The 19236-nt window shown below is 47.3% G+C and overlaps 1 protein-coding gene across 2 annotated transcripts in view; it reads left to right on the forward strand.

The window, feature by feature from the left end:
- Positions 1-18893, forward strand: part of LOC126070584 (interferon-induced GTP-binding protein Mx2-like) — a 36999-nt gene extending 18106 nt beyond the window's left edge. For both annotated transcript variants that reach the window (XM_049874903.1, XM_049874904.1), the window contains 9 exons: positions 1415-1553; positions 5566-5764; positions 7245-7323; positions 10275-10397; positions 10687-10828; positions 12368-12526; positions 13165-13241; positions 15229-15495; positions 17501-18893. In XM_049874903.1, the coding sequence (XP_049730860.1) occupies positions 1415-1553; positions 5566-5764; positions 7245-7323; positions 10275-10397; positions 10687-10828; positions 12368-12526; positions 13165-13241; positions 15229-15495; positions 17501-17731 (1416 nt within the window). In that variant the 3' untranslated portion in view covers positions 17732-18893. The remainder of the gene's footprint in view (positions 1-1414; positions 1554-5565; positions 5765-7244; positions 7324-10274; positions 10398-10686; positions 10829-12367; positions 12527-13164; positions 13242-15228; positions 15496-17500) is intronic.
- Positions 18894-19236: the final 343 nt, after the last annotated feature.

The raw sequence follows: 19236 nt of genomic DNA on the forward strand, positions 1-19236 counted from the left end.
TACTGTCTTCCCGTCTCAGAAAATGGTACCTCCAGCCTCACTGTTCACCAGGCCAAACCCTCTGGGGTCACACTTGCTGCCTTTTTTTTCTCTCATACAACGCTTCGATCCATCTGAAAACCCTCCAGCTCTACTTTCAAATGCACCCTGATTCCACCCACTTCTGACCCCATCCACCACCAGCATCCAACCCAAGCCACCATCATCTGTTACCTGGATAACTGTACTGGCCTCCTGCTTGCCTTGTCTGCCCCTGCCCTTCACTGCAGCACCCTGTTCCAGTCTATTCCCAACACAATGCATATGTTTTAGAACACAAGTCAGCACATGAAAAGATGCTCAACATGATTAGTCATTAGGGAAATAAAAATCAAAAACCACAATGAGATACAATTTTATACCTACTAGGATGGCTATTATTAAAAAGAAAAAAAGAAAGAAAACAAGTGTTGGCAAGGATGTGGAGAAATTAGAACCCTCGTGCGGTGCTGGTGGGAACGTAAAATGGTGCAGCCGCTATGGAAACAGTTTGGCAGTTCCTCAAAAAGTTAAACATAGAATTACCGTATAAGCCAGCAATTCCACTTCTTGGTATATACCCAAAAAATCCGAAAGCAGATACTTGTACACCAATGTTCATAGCAGCACTTTTCACAAGAGCCAAAAGGTGGAAACAGCCCAGTGTCCATCAACAGATGAGTGGATGAACAAAATATGGCACGTCCATAAAAATTAAAAAAAAAAAAACAGTGGCCATCGAGTCATCTGTGACTCACGGCAACCCCATGTGTGTCAGAGTACAAGTGTGCCCCATAGGCTTCCTATGGTTGAGTTTTTGGAAGCTGATTGCAAGACTTTTCTCATAAGGCACCTCTGGGTAGACTCAAACCCCAACCTTTCAATTAGAAGCCCAGCACTTAACCCTTTGCACCACCCAGAGGCTCTGGTATATTCCTACAATGGAATACCATTCAGCCATAAATACTACATGCTACAACCTATCTGAACCTTGAAAATATTATGCCAAGTGAAATAAGCCAGACAGAAAAGGGTAAATGGTGTACAATGAAACATCTAGAATAAATAAATGCATAGAGACAAAAGACTGTGAGACATCATGGGGAGATCTAGGGAAGAAGGAGAGATCACACCTGGCCGCAGGAATCCAAGAGTCTTCAGGAAAGAAGAAATACCAGAAATGGGCTTTGAAAGATACATAGGTCAGCAGAGAGCAGAGCAGGGCAAGTGGGGGCTGAAGTGCCAGAGGAAGGGAATAAGCCAAGCAAAAGCACAGGGGCGTGAAAGCTGTGGGCTACCCTCTGGGACAATGTTGGTCTTTAGCCATTACGCATGTCCAACTGAGTTCTCAGATGACCATAGTGTGACCTTCCTGTGTGTGATTCTCTTGCATCAGATCAAGTCGTTCATCAAGAAATACATCGAAAGACAGGAGACAATCAACTTGGTGGTGATGCCCTGTAACGTGGACATCGCGACCACGGAGGCACTCAACATGGCTAAGGAAGTGGACCCTGATGGAGACAGGACCATAGGTGAGAAGAGAGCATCAGGCTTCCAGAAGACAGGAAGGGAGGGAGACACTCCTCATGTATTTAGAACGCCCCAGAGTAGGGCACTGTGGTAGTGGTACTGAATCGTTCTGTGGAGAAGCAGCTGTGGGCTTCTGGGCGTAGGCATACACCACACATGGGTCATCTTTGTTCACAGTCAGGGTTCAGTGAGGGGTCAGAATCTGAAGGTTCTTCACCCTTCTCCCTCTCACTCCTCGTATTAGTGTCCTAAAGCTGTCATAACAAAGTACCACAAGCTGTGTGGCTCACAAGAACAGAAGTTTGTTGTCTAATACTTCTGGAGGATAGAAGCCCAAAATCAAGGTGTTGGCCGCCGATGATGTCTACTGGTAATTCTTGGCATTCTTGATTTATAGATGCCTCCAGCTTCACATGGCCGTCTTGCCTCTGTGCCTGTGCTGTTTGTCTTCTCCTCTTCTATAAGGATACCACTCAGATTGGATTAGGGCCACCCTACTCCAGTATGGGAAACCCTTGTGGCTTAGTGATTAAGAGCTATGGCTGCTAACCAAAAGGTCAGCAGTTTATATCTACCATGTGCTTCTTGGAAACTCAATGGGGCAGTTCTACTCTGTCCTATAGGATCACTATGAGTCAGAATCGACTAGACGGTGACAGATTATTTTTTAATGGACTCCAGTACGACCTCATGTTAACTTATAATATTTTTGTGTATATGCATCCCAGAATTCTTTACCCAGACCATGAAGTTCTAGGCGACCTGGCCCCTGTCCTCCTCTGTGACCTCAGTTCCCATCACTGTCTCTCCGGCCCACTACTCTACAGCAGGGCTCAGCATGCCAGCTCACTCCCTCCCAAGGGCCTAGAATGGTCTTCCTCATCCTCCCAGGGCTCCCTCCAATCTCTCATTCAGACCTCAGCCCTAGTGCTCCTTCTCGGGGAGGCCCTCTCTGTTCACCAACCTTCGGGTGCTCCATCCACCCCTGCCCACCGTCATTGGCTAGCACGTCACCTCATTTTAATTCTCTGCATAGCACTTATCAGCATCAGATATTTGTCTTTTGTTTCTTGTGTATCACTAGGTTAGTTTACCTGGCTTCTTCTTGCTGGAGGGAGGGTTGATCATGAGACCAGAGACTTGGCAGTCTTGTTCACGGCCACCTCCTCAACACCCAGAGTGGTGTGCTTAATAAGTATTTGTTAAGTACCTGAACAAATTAATTAAAAAAGAAAGAAAAATTAAAGCATCTAAAAACTGCTGACAGTGCCCTTCTCTGTGACTTAATACTAAGCTGAACAGTAGAAGATGCTCATGGGCCGGTGCTGCACACCGAGGCACGTGCGTTTCCCAGTTGGAATCCTCTTTTACAAACTGAGACACTCTCAGTTAGAGAGGTTGGGTATGAACATGACTATGAGAAGGCTCTCTCTCCCCAGCTAGGGTGAGTCCTAATTACAAACCCCTGTTTTTATTATATCACTACCTTTTCTCCAAATAAACTACAACGGTCTCAGCTTTCATGATCAACCACTGGTTCCAGGGGAAAGACTTTCTCAGCCACCTTTCTTCCCCCGCAGTGGAAGGTCCTCTCCTTTCCCTGTGGGAGGTTCGAAGGTAGATTTAGTGACCTGAAGAGATATGCTCAGACAAACCTTTTAGTAAGGATAAAGATATGCTTTTTTTTTTTTTAATTTTTATTGTACTTTAAGTGAAAGTTTACAAATCAAGGCAGTCTCTCGTACAAAAATTTATATACACCTTGCTACATACTCCCAATCGCTTTCCCCCTAATGAGACAACCCACTCCCTCCCTCCACCCTCTCTTTTCGTGTCCATTCCGCCAGCTTCTAACCACCTCTACCCTCTCATCTTCCCTCCAGACAGCAGATGCCAACATAGCCTCAAGTGTCCACCTGATCCAAGGAGCTCACTCCTCACCAGCATCCCTCTCCATCCCATTGACCAGTCCAATCCCTGTCTGAAGAGTTGGCTTTGGTAATGGTTCCTGTCCTGGGCCAGAAGAAGGTCTAGGGACCATGACCACCAGGGTCCTTCTAGACTCAGTCAGACCATTAAGTCTTGACTTTTTATGAGAATTTGGGGTCTGCATCCCCCTGCTCTCCTGCTCCCTCAGGGGTTCTCTGTTGTGTTCCCTGTCAGGGCAGTCATCGGTTGTAGCTGGGCACCATCTAGTTCTTCTGGTCTCAAGCTGATGTAGTCTCTGGTTTATGTGGCCCTTTCTGTCTCTTGGGCTCCTAATTACCTTGTATCCTTGGTGTTCTTCAAAAGATATGCTTTTAAGTGACAACTTTTGGTAATGAGAAGATTAAAACAGAGAAAGAGAGACAACTGCTTAACTGAGGTGCCAGGAAATTTTCACGAGATGGTAGATCAGACATTTGGGTTTAGCCACAAATTAAAAATCAGGAAAGACAGCAGAAGATTACATTGAGGTTCCGGCATAAACAAACAAATGCAACAGCAAATTTACACTCAAAGAACGTAAACAAAAATACAGGCTCAGAAGTCAAAGGTTTTCATCCAGAGCAAGTCAAAAGGCCTGGGGCAGGAGAAGAAGGATGAGAGAATATCAGAGGAGGTGCCCACAGAGGGGGACAGAGTGGGTCTGTGACCAGAGACTTTAGAAAGGGGTATCTTAGTTACCTAGTGCTGATGTGGCAGAAATACCACAAGTGGGCGAAGAAGCTAATTTTCTCACACTTCAGGAGGCTAAACTCAGTGCGTGACTCTATAGGAAGGACCTTCCTTGTCTATTTCAGCTTCTAGTAAACAAACAAACAAAAACCATTTGCCCTCAAGTCAATTCTGACTCATGGTGGCCCTATAGGACAGGGTAGAACTCCCCCATAGAGTTTCCAAAGAGCGACTGGTGGATTCGAACTGCCAGCTTTTGGTTAACAGCCAAGCTCTTAACCACTGCACCAGCAGGGCTCTTCAGCATCCAGTTGTTGCCGGCAATCCTTGGCGTTCCTTTGCCTCTGGACGGGTTTTCACGTGGTATTTGTCCTCTTCTGTATATCTCTGAGCCTATTCTGCTCTTTGTATAACTCAGAAGGGATGAGGTTTAAGGCCCATCCTACTCTGGTTTGACCTCTATAATGTAAGAAAAGAAAAGCCCTATTTCCAAACAGGGTCATATTTACAGGTACAGGGATTAGGATTCAATACATATTTTCAGGGGACACAAGTCAGTCTGTAACAGGGGGTACAGACCTCCTTACAGTGAGAAACAAGTTGTTCTCAAGAACGTGGAGGATAGAGCCAGTCTGTTTTGAGGATGATACCCTATGTCCTGGCACACAGAGACACCCAAGAAACATTTGCTAAATTATACAGTGAGTGAACACTGAGAGAATAGGGGTGTCTTAGTTATCTAGGGCTGCTGTAACAGAAATACCACAAGTAGAGGCCTGTAACAAAGAGAAGTTTATTCTCTCACAGTCCAGGAGGCTAGAAGTCCGAATTCAGGGAGCCAGCTCCAGGGGAAGGCTTTCTCTCTGTGTTGTCTCTGGAGGAAGGTCCTTGTCATCAGTCTTCCCCTGGTCTAGGAGCTTCTCAGCACAGGGACCCCGGGTAGTATGAGGTCCCCATGTCTCCCTGCTCGTTTCTCTCTTTTATATTTCAAAAAAGATTGACTTAAGACAAACTTAATCTTGTAGATTGAGTCCTGCCTCATTAGCATCACAAAGGTAGGATTTATAACACATCAGATGACAAAATGGTGGACAATCACACAATACTGGGAAGCACGGCCTAACCCAGTGGACACATATTTTGGGGACACAATTCAGTCCATGACAATGGGTGAATAGGTGACAGATAAAATCCACCTAAGAGGAGTGACAGTGGAATAAAATGAAAGGTTGCCAGGCACTGGGAATCGAGGCTGCAGGAGGCCTGGGTGGTCCTGGACAGAGAAGCACTCAAAGCCCAGCATGTTCCAGGCGCGTCTGGAAGAAAGGGGAGAACTGACTGTGCCCCATCTCACAGGGATCCTGACCAAACCAGATCTAGTGGACAAGGGCTTGGAAACAGGTATCCTGAACGTGGTGCGGAACCTCACGTACCACCTCAAGAAGGGCTACATGATTGTGAGGTGCCGGGGCCAGCAGGAGATCACCGACAAGCTGAGCTTGGCAGAGGCCACTAAGAGGGAAATAGACTTCTTCCAAACACATCGGAATTTCAGGTGAGGCTCTAGGAGGGGCCTGAAGTTGGACTCCCGGGAACATGTTCCCCCAGCTAGAATTGGCCAAGATTACAATCAATTCGTCTGTAAAAAATGATAAGGCGTAGCATGGTCTACCCTTTTCTTTAATTTTTAATTCAATGTACTGGCTAATTTAGAGAAATTTAAACAAGTTAGTGTCTTTCGGGCTTTAATGCTGCTGATGATTAAAATCGTATCACATCATTCCACACCTAGAGAGCCCTTTGCTCTCCCCAAATGTCTTCTCTTGCTTTGTCATTGGCGTGCCACACAATTTTAAGAGATATGTAGTGCAGGTGAGCTTCTTCCCGTTTTACAGATAAGGACAATAAAGACAAACAACTAGCGAGTGCAAGCAAGACTAGAAGAAAGAGCTCTCCCAACTTCCTGAAACCTGGGTCTCCTATCCCAGATGGCGCACATTAAAGCCTGCCTTCTGAGTCTCCTAGGGCTGCTGCCACAAAATACCACCAAGTAGGAGGCTTTAAACAACAGCACGTTATCGTCTGACACTCCTGGAGACCAGTAGTCAGAATGCAGGGCGTCGGCAGGACCATGTTCTCTCTCAGAAGGCTCTAGGGGAAGATCCGCCCTGTCTCTCTCAGCTTCTAGGCATCCCTTAGCTTGAGATGCATCTTCAGGTGGCTGTCCTTCGTCTCTGTGTCTCTCCTCTCTCATAAGGACACCACTCAGATGGCATTAGGACCCACCCTGCTCCAGTGCAACCTCATGTTACCTGATAACACCTTCAAAGACCCTATTTCCAAACAAGGCCATGTTCACAGGCACAGTGGTTAGGACTCCAACATATCGTTTTGGACGACACAGTTCAATCCATAACAAAGGGCGGAATAAGTTGACATGTGTAAAGTGCTTAGGATGGTACCTGGCACTTAGTGAGCTTCATGGAAAGGTTTGTTACAATCAGTAAAAGACAAGTGTAAGTACTTAACCTCTAGGAGTCTCCCTTAGGTTTCTTCTGTTTTCCTGTCAGTAAAAGGACTACCTACCTCAGAGGCTGGTTCTGATGATTAAGGAGACAACGAATGCAACCTTCCCAGCCCTGTGCTAGCTAGGGATGGGCTAGCTCAGTAATTAGCAGCTGGCTTTCTCATGCACAGGAGCCCTTGTGGTGCAGTGGTTAGGCACTCAGCTGCTGACTAAAAGGTCGGCGGTTCAAAGTCACCAGTCGCTTGGAGGAGAAAGAAGTGAGAGTCAGCTTCCGTAAAGATGACAGCCTTGGAAACCCTGTGGAGCAGTTCTGCTCTGTCCTACAGAGTCACTGTGAGTCGAAATTGACTCCATGGCAGTGAGTTTTGGGTTTTGGTTTCTCGGGTACTGATCAGCTGCTGATGAGAATACAAAACAAAGCTAAGCCCTCCCGTCCACTTACAAAGCCCAGTACTGGAAAATGGCAGAACAGGGTTCAGGAGCTCATGTGTGCTCTGTCCTGTTTCAGAGTCCTCCTGGAGGAAGGAAGGGCCACGGTGCCCTGTCTGGCCGAGAGACTGACCACGGAGCTCATCGTGCACATCAAAGTGAGCCATTTGGTGTTGGTGCGGGGGGGGTAGTGGTCAAAATTGCAGCTGCCACGTCACTCCCTCGGTTATGTGTCAGCCAAGACACCCACTGCACCACCCAAGAAAGCCAACAAACAAGCAAATTCTAAAAACCGCGTTTCTCATGGCCAGAGGCCAACAAGAGAGCTCCTGAAGTGGGGCCGCAACCAGGTCGCAGTGTAGAAACAAAGGTGGGTCAGTCAACCTGGGAGAAGAAACTAGGGGGGAAACCAACCTCTAACAGCAGCTTAGGCGTGGGAAGAGGAACGGCCACGGAGATAGAAAATCTGCGTTTTTTCATACATTGTTAACACTTCCCAGTACAAAAAACATTCTCCTAATTGTAAGAAATAAGTGTTCAGTTCTTACTGGTCCTCAAAAATGGACAACCACATCCAAAGTTCTCATGATATTTTCCAATATGGGAGAACTGAGAGTGCTTGTTAGAAATCCAGTATTTTAGTGCTTGCCTGGACCTCTGCAAAGAGGTAGAACAGTGTGTGAACATTTTGTCTTAACCCTGAGAGCAGAGTTCTACACCGGCAGGTGACCCAAGGTCCTGGTTCTCAGTGACTGCTAATGTGTTCGTAGGACCGAAGCAATGGTGTCTTTTAAGCCAGGAACCACACTCCCAGCGTGAGTGATTTGGAAGGGGCCAGTGGCTCTCAAACTTTAGTGCGCACAAGAGTCACCTGGAGAGTCTGTTAAGACCCATATTCCTGGCTCCCACTCCCAGACTTTGATTCAGCAGGTGAGCGATCCCAGAACACCCTCTGAGTAGCGCTGATTCTAGTTGAATCCCTCATTTTGCAGAAGAGGGCTCTGAAAATTCCTACCTACTACCCACTGTCATTGAGTTGATTCTGACTCATGACGACCCCATGTGGCAGAGTAGAACTGTGTTCTATAGGGTTTTCAAGGCTGTGACCTTTTGGAAACAGATCGCCAAGCCTTTCTTACAAGGTGCCTCTGGGTGGCTTTGAACCACCAACCTCTCAGTCAGTACTCAAGTGCTTACCCATTTGCACCACCCAGGAACTCCTCTGTAAAGCATATCCCTGTCTGATTTGCATAGCTCTCTTTTAGAAAAGGAGCCCTGGTGGTGCTGTGGTTAACAGGTCAACTGCTAACCAAAAGGTCGGCAATTTGAACCCACCAGCTGCTCTGCAGGAGAAAGATGTGGTGATCTGCTCCCATAAAGATTACAGCCTAAGACATCCTATGGGGTAGTTCTTCCCTGTGCTATAGGGTCACTATGAGTTAGAATTTACTCAACGACAATGGGTTTTCTTTTAGGTGGAAAAAATAAAAGTTGCATTTTCATAGCTTATTTTTCCATAACTTGTTTTGAACATTTCAATGTTTTACATTGAAATTTGAGTTTAAAATGTCATTTTAAATTAACTTTTTAAATATATACCAAGATTTAATTATGATGATGATATTTGAAATTTCAAAAAATTTTTAATGCATTTCTGTCTAGAGACACAAACTATTCCCTCCAAAAAGGGCCTATAAAAACTTAATACTTTCTTGAGGTGACCCTACATTACCCTCATCTCACACAGCCTTGGTGTGCTAATCCATCCTCAAACCACTTGGTCTTCACTCCCCAAGTGCTAGTGAGCTCATCCTGCCCAGCATGGGCAGTGACCTCATCCCTGAGCAGGAAATGGAGCCCCTGATCTCCTAGGTGACTTTGCTTGTTCTGCCACAGTGTTCACCTGCACAGGCTCTGGGGTGGTGGGCGGAGTGAAAACCTGAACCCTGCCACTTGCTAGGTAAGTGAGGATGGCAAGTAAATTGCCCTCTCAGAGCCTTAGTTTCCTCTCTTGTAAAAAGGAGGCCATCCGACCACCTGCTCTACAGTGTAGTGTGGGGATCAAAGGAGATGTGGAGTGTTTGGAATAAGGCTTGGCCCTCAGAAGACCTTCCAGTGTGCCCCTATGCACCTTTCCTTCCGTCTCCTTATTATCAACAGCATCATTGGTAGGGTAGAACTATGCCCGGGCTGACACCAACACCCAAGACGCACCTTCCACTGAAGGACCCTTTATCAGCTTATAAAACCCAGTCACTTCCAAGAGATGCTTTGCTAAAGAGATCTTACATCGTGTTCCAATGGACTTGTTCTCAAACGGCAAAGCACCAAGCAAAATCAAATAAAAAACCCAAAACCAAACTAGTCACCACCGATTCCACACGACTCCAATTGCATAACAAATTTGCCTTATTATATACAATACAGGTAGTTCCTGACTTGTGACATGTTCGAGTCACGACAAACCACACTTGCTACCATCTACTTTTTTTCACACATCCTATCATTAGTAGTCTGTACTACGTACAATGTGGTGGCGTGTAATTTGCTGATGTCATCATTCTCAGATGTTCACTCACAGATATTCACTTTCATGACTTCCTGTTTGAAACACTGCCGTGATTTGAAATGAAAAAAAAAAAAAAAACCCAACGTATTCAACTTATGTCAAAACCGCCTTACAAAGGAGTCTTTGAAACAGAAGCCCATTGTAAGTCAGGGGCTAACTGTAGGTAACAAGTAATTGCTGCACTTGGCTGCTAAAAGTAAGGTTGGAGGTTTGAGTCCCCCCAGGGGTGCATGGGAAGAAAGGCCTCGTGACCTGCCTCTGAACCCTCACCCATTGAAGCCCTGCGGAGCACAGTGCTGCTCTGACACACGTGGGGTCACCAGGGGGCTGGGTCAGCTTGAGCACAACTGGTTAATCTGTTCGCTGCAAAATCCCCAAACGTCCCCGTTAAGTGTACGGCCTTAGCGAGTTTCATCCCGTAATAGAGATTCTGGATCCCCTTAAATGCTTTAAAACGAGCGTCTACCTACATACCTAGGAAATCTGTCCATTCATTTCATCAGGCTGCAGAGTCTAATTCATTGCTATTGTTTCCTTCAGAAATCACTCCCATTATTAGGACAGCAAATCCAGGAGAGCCACCAGAGGGCGACAGAGGAGCTGCGTCATTATGGCACCGAGGTCCCAGACAAGGAAACAGATAAAATGTTCTTTCTGATTGAGGTAAGAATTCCCGCGTGACACTCAGACACACGACCTGGCTTCTCCATCACCAAAGGCCTTTGGGTGGCCGCATTCCTGCCTGGTGGCCTAGTATGTCCTGAGGTGGCCCCGCACAGTCCCCACCCCATGGAGGTGCCAGGAGCCACCTTGGGCCCTAGCCGCCCTTCAGGTGCCCCATCTGAAAGAAGAGGTGGGTGTGGGCCCTTTGCAGCCCCGGCCACCATCACCACACACAGCTGCCTGAGGACCTGTGAACACAGAGAGATGGATGCCTTTCTCTCGTTTGCAGAAAGTCAAGGTGTTCAATCGAGATGTTGAAAAACTAGTAGAAGGAGAAGAAGCTGTCAAGGAGAATGAGACACGATTATATAACAAAATCAGAATGGAGTTTAAAACCTGGAATCATGTACTGGCAGCCAATACCCAAAAAGGTCAGTCCTGGGCAGGGCTCCCTCAAAGTGGCGTCCCACTTACCAACACGGGAAGCTACCTCTAGCACATATGAAATGTGCACAAGGAGCTAAGCCCACCCCTCCATGGCCTGCTCCCCTGAGGACTCAACGGCTTGCCAGCCATGGAGACCCCTCACCGTGGAGCCCTGCCCTCACCAACCCTGCCCAGGGCAACGCCACTGCCCCCGACCTCCTCAGGGGCACTCAGTTCCCACCTGAGAGATGTGCAGAGCATCCCCGGGGCTCCAGGCCCAGGACCGTGGGTGCCTTGGAGAGGCGTCTGTCTTGGAAGCCCACCCACACTAAGCTTCTCTGGCCGCATGTGTTCAGTGCCCACATGATGCCCACGGCGGTCACTGTTGAGCTTGCTTTGGCCACATGGCACCACTGCTGAATTAGTAGTGGCTGGAAAACTGCTTCTGAGTTTTCCCTGGTAGAAAAGGGGACCTGGGATGTTTGTCATTTGGTGAGACTGAGGCAGAGAGCCGCCCAGCTGCCTCGGAGGGAGATCCACATGAAGTCAATCACCACCACCCCTTCTGGAAGGTCCAGGCTATGGTGATGATCGGGTTTGATCAAAACAAAGCAAAAATGTAGAGGAAGTGGTGGTGCCGTTGGTCAGCCACCGAGACGTACCCAGGGCAGCCAGACAATTCTCCTGAACACGTTCGTCCTTTTCTCTTTGTCCCCAGCCAGGACCACAGAGGTGAGCGGGTGGTTTCAGGAGCACCTCCTGCTTCCCCAGCGCCGCTCTAGCTTCCACTCTGCTCCAGGTCGGATGGCAGTAGGATGCGTGCGTGCGTGCGTGTGCCTGTGTGTGTGCGCGTGCACGTGTGCCGGAGCTATTCTATGTTTGTTTGTTGTGCACTTGATAAAAGCAGCTTTACCTACTTCCATGAAAACTGGGTTTGGGGGGTGGGAGTCCTTCATGTATACTCTGGATGTCTTGGGAAGCCTGCAAGTGCTGCAAGACTTTTTAAATTCCTATTTTCATTTACCTAATCAGACTTTTTCTCCTACCAATTATAAATACTAGACTTCTTCCTTGGGGTGATAATTCTCGATTGAAATAAATTTCCACAGAAGAAGAACTTTGCTTCTTAAAAATCATTTTTTCTTATATGGCATTATCAGAGTACAATTTTTTTTTTCCACTAAAAAGGAAACTGTATTTGGAAATATTGTCTTAGGTACAATGGACAAGTAAGGCTTTAAAAAAAATAAGTTCCTATCTTTTCGATAGAGTCCAGTCCCTGGGTGATGCAATGGTTAGTGAGCTCAGCTGCTAACTGAAAGATTGGAACTCCAAGTCCACCCAGAGGCACCTCAGAAGAAAGGGCTGGCCATCTGCTTTCAAAAAACTAGCCATGAAAAGCCCAATGGAGTACAGTTCTACTGTAACACACATGGGGTCACCATGAGTCAGGGTCTACTCAACGGCAAAACAACAAACAAACTAATCTTTTCAATATCTGTGGAATTATTAAACTTCACCAGGTGGCTTGTTTTATGTTCTAGTGAAAAATATAGTTCATGAAGAAGTCTCAAAATATGAGAATCAGTACCGGGGCAAAGAGCTTCCTGGATTTATCAACTACCAGACGTTTGTGGCCATTGTGCGACAGTATATCCAACAGCTGGTAGACCCAGCCCTGAACATGCTCCAGAAAGTTACTGGTAAGGACCCTTCAAGTGACCATCCCCTACCTTCCATAAACCTCAGTGCCTTGGGGGAACAGCTGGGAATTCAGTTATCAAGCACAGCTAGATGGCGACTCCATATGGTCCGTGGACCTGCAACATCAGCCTCACCTGGGTGGCGGTCAGAAATACTGACTCTGACCTACTGAATCAGAACCTCATTGTAAGAAGGGCTTCGGGTGACACGAATGCACATAGAAGGCTGGGTAGCTCTGTGCTGGAGTATTGTAGAAGCTTCCATTTTTTTTTTTTTTTAGTGTCCTTTAAATACATCCTACAGGAACAGAATGCAGCGATGGGTTCTCCGGTCTTGGGGTGGGGATACTAGCGGGCACTTGAGCTTCATCTGTATCATACATAACCCTCAAAGCAGCCGTGTGAGGAAAGGGCAGAGGCAGACCCTGGGAAGGGCAGGCAGCAATAGCACAAGCTCAGGGTGGGTAGTGATTGTGGCAGTCTTTCTCCCTAGGATTATGTACTGTTTCCCCCCACTTCTCTCTTGGTCTGGATCTGGGGAACTCTGCCCTGGGATGGGGTTGAGGTAGCCCCGATTCATCCTCCCTGTGTCTTTAACCCCTTTGACTCCTGCTTGGTTTTGTTCTTTCTTTGGCCAGACATTGTCCAGCAGGCTTTCATTGCTCAGGCCAAAACCAATTTCAGAGAATTTCCCAACCTGAATCAAACGGCCCAGGTAAGCGTTCACAGGTTGCTTGATAGTCACAGGTACTACCGACTGTTTTAACCAGCACCGACCTTTGAATGAAGTGAGATATTTACTGGAGTTTGGCAATATGAGGCCAGGGCTCTACTTGTAGATTTGCTGGGCTGGCAACTCCAGGAGCCTCACCTATCTGCCTCAGGAGTTAGTCTTCCCTTCCTGCGAGAAATGAAAGTGGGTGCATGTCCTAGTCATCTTTTCCACACGCCTTTATGCAGCAGCACAGGATGGAGGCTCGGCAGTGATGGCCTAAAATGTGACGGTACCTAATGACTGGTTGGGATCCCTGGGTGGTGCAAATGGTTAACACGCTCAGCTGCTAACTGAAAGATTGACGTCCTCCCAGGGGTGCCTTGGAAGAAACACCTGGTGATCCTCTTCTGAAAAAAGCAGCCATTGAAAACCCTGGGGGGCAGAGTTCTACTCTGACGCACCAGGGGGTCGCCATGACTCTTTTTCACACATAAAGCGCAGCATTATCTACTAGCCCTAGTCCAAAATTTTTTGAAAGTTTGGCTTAAAAATCTTACCACAGCTCTGTAGCTTTCCACTCAGCACTTCTCTTCCACCCAGGCAGAGGCTAGTGGGTTAAAATCTCATTCTACAGTACAGCTCTGTATGAGCTTCCCAGGGCTGCTGTGACAGAATATCGTCAATTGAGAGAATTGTAACAACACACATTTATGGTCTCCCACCTCTGGAGGCCAGAATCCCAAATCAAGGTGTCAGCAGGACCATGTTTTCTCCAGAGGCTCTAGGGGAAGAACCACCCAGTTTCTCTCAGCTTCTGGTAGCCCCAGGTGTCCCTTGGCCTCTAGACGCATCTCATATGGCCACCCTTCCTTTAACTGCCTCTGTTTCTTCTTTTATAAGGACATTGGTCATATTGGAATAGGACCCACCCTACTCCAGTATGTCCTTGTATTAACTGAGAACACCCTCAGAGACCCTATTTCCAAACAAGGCCTTGTTCACAGGTACCACAGGCTAGGACTTCAACGTATCTCTTGGGGGACGCGATTCAATCCATAACAGGATCTATTGTCCGTTATTGCTACATACACTCCAAAAAAAGAAGACAAAGCAACACTTGTGAAACTCACAGGCCCTCTGTCTCCCAAACGTTCACTTTACAAACCTACCTTCAATTTACAGAAGTCTGTCTGAAAGTCAAAAGCAAAGACGTGACTCTTCTCTCCCTTGCCATCCTTTCTTTCCCAGGAGAAGCAGAATTTCTGGGAAGTAAACGTACCAAACTATTACCCCACCGTGTCATTAGATTCAGAGTCATTCTGGAGCGTGGATTCAAGCAGCTTGGTTTAGAGAGACTCAAGTGCACCTTCCCCGCGGGAGACCTAGGACTGACTCTCAGCCAATTCACCCTGGGCGTAGTCACCACTGTGTATCCATAGAGGCTTGCGTGTTGTTGGGATGCTGAGCAGGTTTCAGCAGAGCTTCCAGATTAAGATGGGCTAGGAAGAAAGGCCTGGTGACCTACTTCCCAAAATTAGCCAGAGAAATCCCTGTGGATCACAATGGTTCGACCCTCAACCGATCATGGGGCTGGTGCAGGACCAGGCAGCGTTCATTCGGTTGTCGTGGGGTCACCAGGAGTTGGGGGCTGACTCTACGGCAGCTAATAAGGACAGAAGGACACGTTTGTAAAAACGTTGACTAAACCATGACTGAAGGAGGAGGAAGGCCGTGCAGTGGGAGCGGGGAGGCCAGGGCAGAGAGAAGGAAAGGGTGGGAGGGAGGCGGGCTGGACAGGGAGCAAGGGGTGTGAGCACAATAGGGCTGAGGAAGGCAGTGAAGGCTGGGGCGGGGACTGTCTTAAAATCACTAGTTAAAGCCTCGGGCCTTTTCTGACCTTTGCGTATTTTTAATTTGATGTACTTCTAAATTGTTTCAGCCTAAGAAGGGGAAGGAAAGTATGTGTTTGCCTTTCTTATCTCATCAGGACCTGATCGAAAAGATAAAAATGAGACAAGCAGAGGCAGCAGAAAATCTGGTCCAGCTTCAGTTCAGCATGGAGCAGCTGGTTTTTTGTCAAGATGAGCTTTACTGTGCGATTCTGAAGGAAGTCCGAAAACAGACGTCTAACCCGCTGGAAAATAATCCACAGCTTTTTCAGAGGAATCAGTTGAATATTTTTGGTGCCAGCGTAATGGATCCTTCAACTTCCTCTATTACTGAAATCGGTGTACACCTGAATGCGTATTTCACGGTGAGCTCTTAGAGGCACGGAATCAGTGCAGGCCGGTATTTGGCAGGTTGGGTCTTCCTGTTGAGAGTTGCTTAACTGAGGGAAGAAAGAAAGGACCACCAGTCTTTATCAAGCCCTTTCGTACTGTGATAACACCTACTCTATTAACTCTAAAGAAGGGGAAATTATAATCTCAAGCCAAGAGAGCTTTTAACTAACTTCCCCAAAATCAGTTGTGGATTTTATTTATTTATTAATTTATACCGTGGCAGAGCATGAACTCAAAATTAATTCCAGTTCCAAATTTCTTTATATTTTATATGCTATGTAGAAACCCCGGTAGTGTAGTGGTTAAGAGCTATGTCTGCTAACCAAAAGGCTGGCAGTTCAAATCCACCAGGCGCTACCTGGAAACTCTATGGGGCAGTTCTACCCTGTCCTCTAGGGTCACTGTGAGTCAGAATCGACTCGAGGGCAATTCATTGGTTTATGTAGGAAATACAAAATTAATAAAATCAGAATACAGCAAAATCTAACACACAATAGCTATACTGGCTATACTTTCACTTTCTTGAGGTTCAGAAGGCCTTCAGCTTGTAAAGTACCTCAAACTCACCAGTTTCACAAAACAGAGGCTAAAATTTCTTTCTGTACATTTTGTGATTTTTGTGGTTTCTGATCTAGCGGCTGGCTAAAGGATTAGAGCACAGAGAAAGGAAAATACCCTTTAAGCTTTGAAGATGCTCAACTCCTAAAGCCCTTTCCCAAGAAGCAGAGTTACCCAGGCGTGGGCGTCAGGCTGCCAGGGAAAGCAGACATCAGTTTGCAGAAAGGGAATGAGGCAGACATTGGTGCTAGGTCCCATTTGCCTCCCAGAAGGGAGACAGGAATCATGGGGCCCCCAGAACTCGGGGGAGGGGGAGAGTGGCAGGGGGCCCCCTGGGATGCCCGAAGTGTGAAGGGCAGTTGGCAGGGTGGGGTCTGCTAACCTATCAGTGGGTTCTTGGTGCCAGAGGGAGTGCCAGGGTAGTAAGAGTGGCAGCCCAGACAGAAGCGCCATGTGTCTGACACTTGTACTGGTCTCCTAGGGCTGCTATAACGAAATACCACAACACGGTGGATTATAAAGGCCCCTGGGTGATGCAAACGCTTTGCATTCGGCTACTCACCTAAAGGCTGGCAGTTCAAACCCACCCAGGCTACTGCAGAAAAAACCTTATGAAAACCCTATGAAGCAGTTCCACTCTGTAACATATGGGGTCGCCGTCAGTTGTAATAGACTTGACAGCAACAAGGTTTGTTTGTTTGCTTGTTGGTGGGGTGGTTTATAAGAACAGAAATGTACCATCTCGCAGCTCCAGACACCAGAAGTTCAAATCAACATGTCGGCCAGGCCCTGCGCCCTCCAAAGGCTCTAGGAGAAGATCCTTTCTTTTCTCGCAGCTTCTGGGAGCTCCAGGACTTCCTTGCTGTAGATGTGTCTTCACACAGTTGCCCATCCTCCTTCTGTGTCTCTTCTCATCTTTTATAGGAAACTCCTCAGATTTGATTAGAGCCCCCTACTCCAGTATGAACTCAGGGTATGGGGACCCCGTGTATCACAGAGTAGAACTGAGCTCCACAGAGCTTTCTTAGCTGTAATCTTTACAGAAGCAGAGAGCCAGGCCTTTCTTCCGCAGTGCTGCTGGTGAGTTCAAAATGCCAAACTTTAGGTTCATAGTCGAGAGCATTTGCACCACCCAGGTACCTATGTTAACTGATAACATCTTCAAAGACCCTATTTCCAAACAAGGTTACATTCACAGATACCAGCAGGTTAGGACTTCAACGTATCTTTTGAGGAGACACAATTCAACCCATAACAACACTGCACAATAGAGTGGGACTTGCCAGGGCGTCCACAGACGTCAAGTTCAGGTCTTAGCAAGGCACCCACACATACACCCAAGGCCAGGTCTTCTCTCAGCAACCCCAGGCTCTGGGCCAAGACCCCTCCCGCTAACCCTACTTAACCCCCTTCCTCCAGGAAACCAGCAGGCGTCTTGCCAACCAGATCCCGCTCATAATTCAGTTCTTCCTGCTCCAAGAGAATAGCGACTGCCTGCAGAGGTCCATGATGCACATATTACACGAAAAAGAGGGCTTCGCCTGGCTGCTGCAGGAGCAAACGGAGACGGCCGCCAAGAGGAGGTTCCTTAAGGAGCGGATCTACCGGCTGACGCAGGCGCGGTGCACGCTCCGTCAGTTCTCCACTTAGAGGAGACAGCCCGCTGGAGGGCGATGGTGCTCTTGGGTGCTATCCTTCTGTGCGCGTCCCTTGCAAGCAGAGCTGGTGCCAGAAGCTGCTTTACGCTGAGGGCCAGACTCTTCTGGTGCCGGCTGCATCCATCTTCTCTCTGCTCTACACACACCAGAACGCTTCTCTGAGTTCACCCTGGCAGGAGACCCATGTACTCAGCTGTCACCTCCTCCAGGAAGTCTTCCCTGACCACCATGAAGAGGTGGGTGGTCCCGACCTTGGGCCCCCATAGCACTCAATTATGGCATTCTCGAGTACAACAGTAATTCTTTGTCATTTTCCCCCATCGGATAATGAGACCCTGCAGAGGGCAAGGATAATATATTCCTCTTTTGTATTTCCAGACTCTAAGAGGCACCTGGCACATTAAAAAAAAAAAAAAAAAAAGGATTCCCTTGGAGTTGACGCCGACTCATGGCAATCTCATGTGTGTCAGAGTAAAACTGTGCTCCACAGAGTTTTCATGGCTGTGACCTTTTGGAAGCAGATTGCCAGGCCTTTTTTCTGAGGTGCCTCTGGGTGGATCCAAACCACCAACCTTTCACCTAGCACGTGTAACTTCTTAATCAATGCTATACCTAGAAAGAGTGAGTGTTGCTGAGTGAGGGAGGTGACCCAAGGCTGTCGCTTCGACCCTGACTTTGGTTGTTCAAAAAAGGTCAGTGGTTTGAATCTACCAGCCACTCCTTAGAAATATCCTTGGGGCAGTTCTACTCTGTCCTTTCGGGTTGCTGTGAGTCCGAATCACCTCTATGGCAATGAGTTTGAGCTGGTTTATCAGGAGTGGGAGGGAGGGAGAAAGGGGGAGGCTTTGCTTAGGGGGCATGGAGTTTGTGTTAATGGTGGTGGAATGGTTTGGAAAAAGATAGCAAGAATGGTTGCACAACTTGAAGAATGTAATCAGTGTCACTGAACTGTCCGTGTAGAAACTGCTGGATTGGAGTGTGTTTTCTTATGTATATTTTCGCCACAGTAAACAATAATAATAAAGAGAGAGAGAGCTTCTCACCAGTGATCATCTCTAGACTGGAGGGTTGTAGGTGATTTTATTTTCTTCATGCTTTTCTGTATTTTCCAAGCAATGAGTATGAATTACTTAATAAAAAGGCAATACAATACATATTCTTAAAGCGATTAATATCTGTATTGAGGTCACTGGTGGTTCAGTGGTAGAATTCTTGCCTCCCATGTGGGAGACTTGAGTTCCATTCCAAATCAATGCACCCGTCTGTACATGGAGGCTTGTCTGTGGCTATGAAGCTCAACAAATTTCAGGAGAGCTTCCAGACTAAGACTAGGAAGAAAGGCCTGGCAATCTACTTCAGAAAATCAGCCAGTGAAAACCCATGGATCACAACAGTCCCATCTTCAAAGGATCATGGTGGGGATGGTGCAGGACCAGGAAGTGTTTTGTTCAGTTGTACATGGGGTCGCCATGAGTGAGAGCCTGACTCCACCACAGG

This window comes from Elephas maximus, chromosome 2 (assembly GCF_024166365.1).
Source record: "Elephas maximus indicus isolate mEleMax1 chromosome 2, mEleMax1 primary haplotype, whole genome shotgun sequence".
Classification (NCBI taxonomy): domain Eukaryota; kingdom Metazoa; phylum Chordata; class Mammalia; order Proboscidea; family Elephantidae; genus Elephas; species Elephas maximus.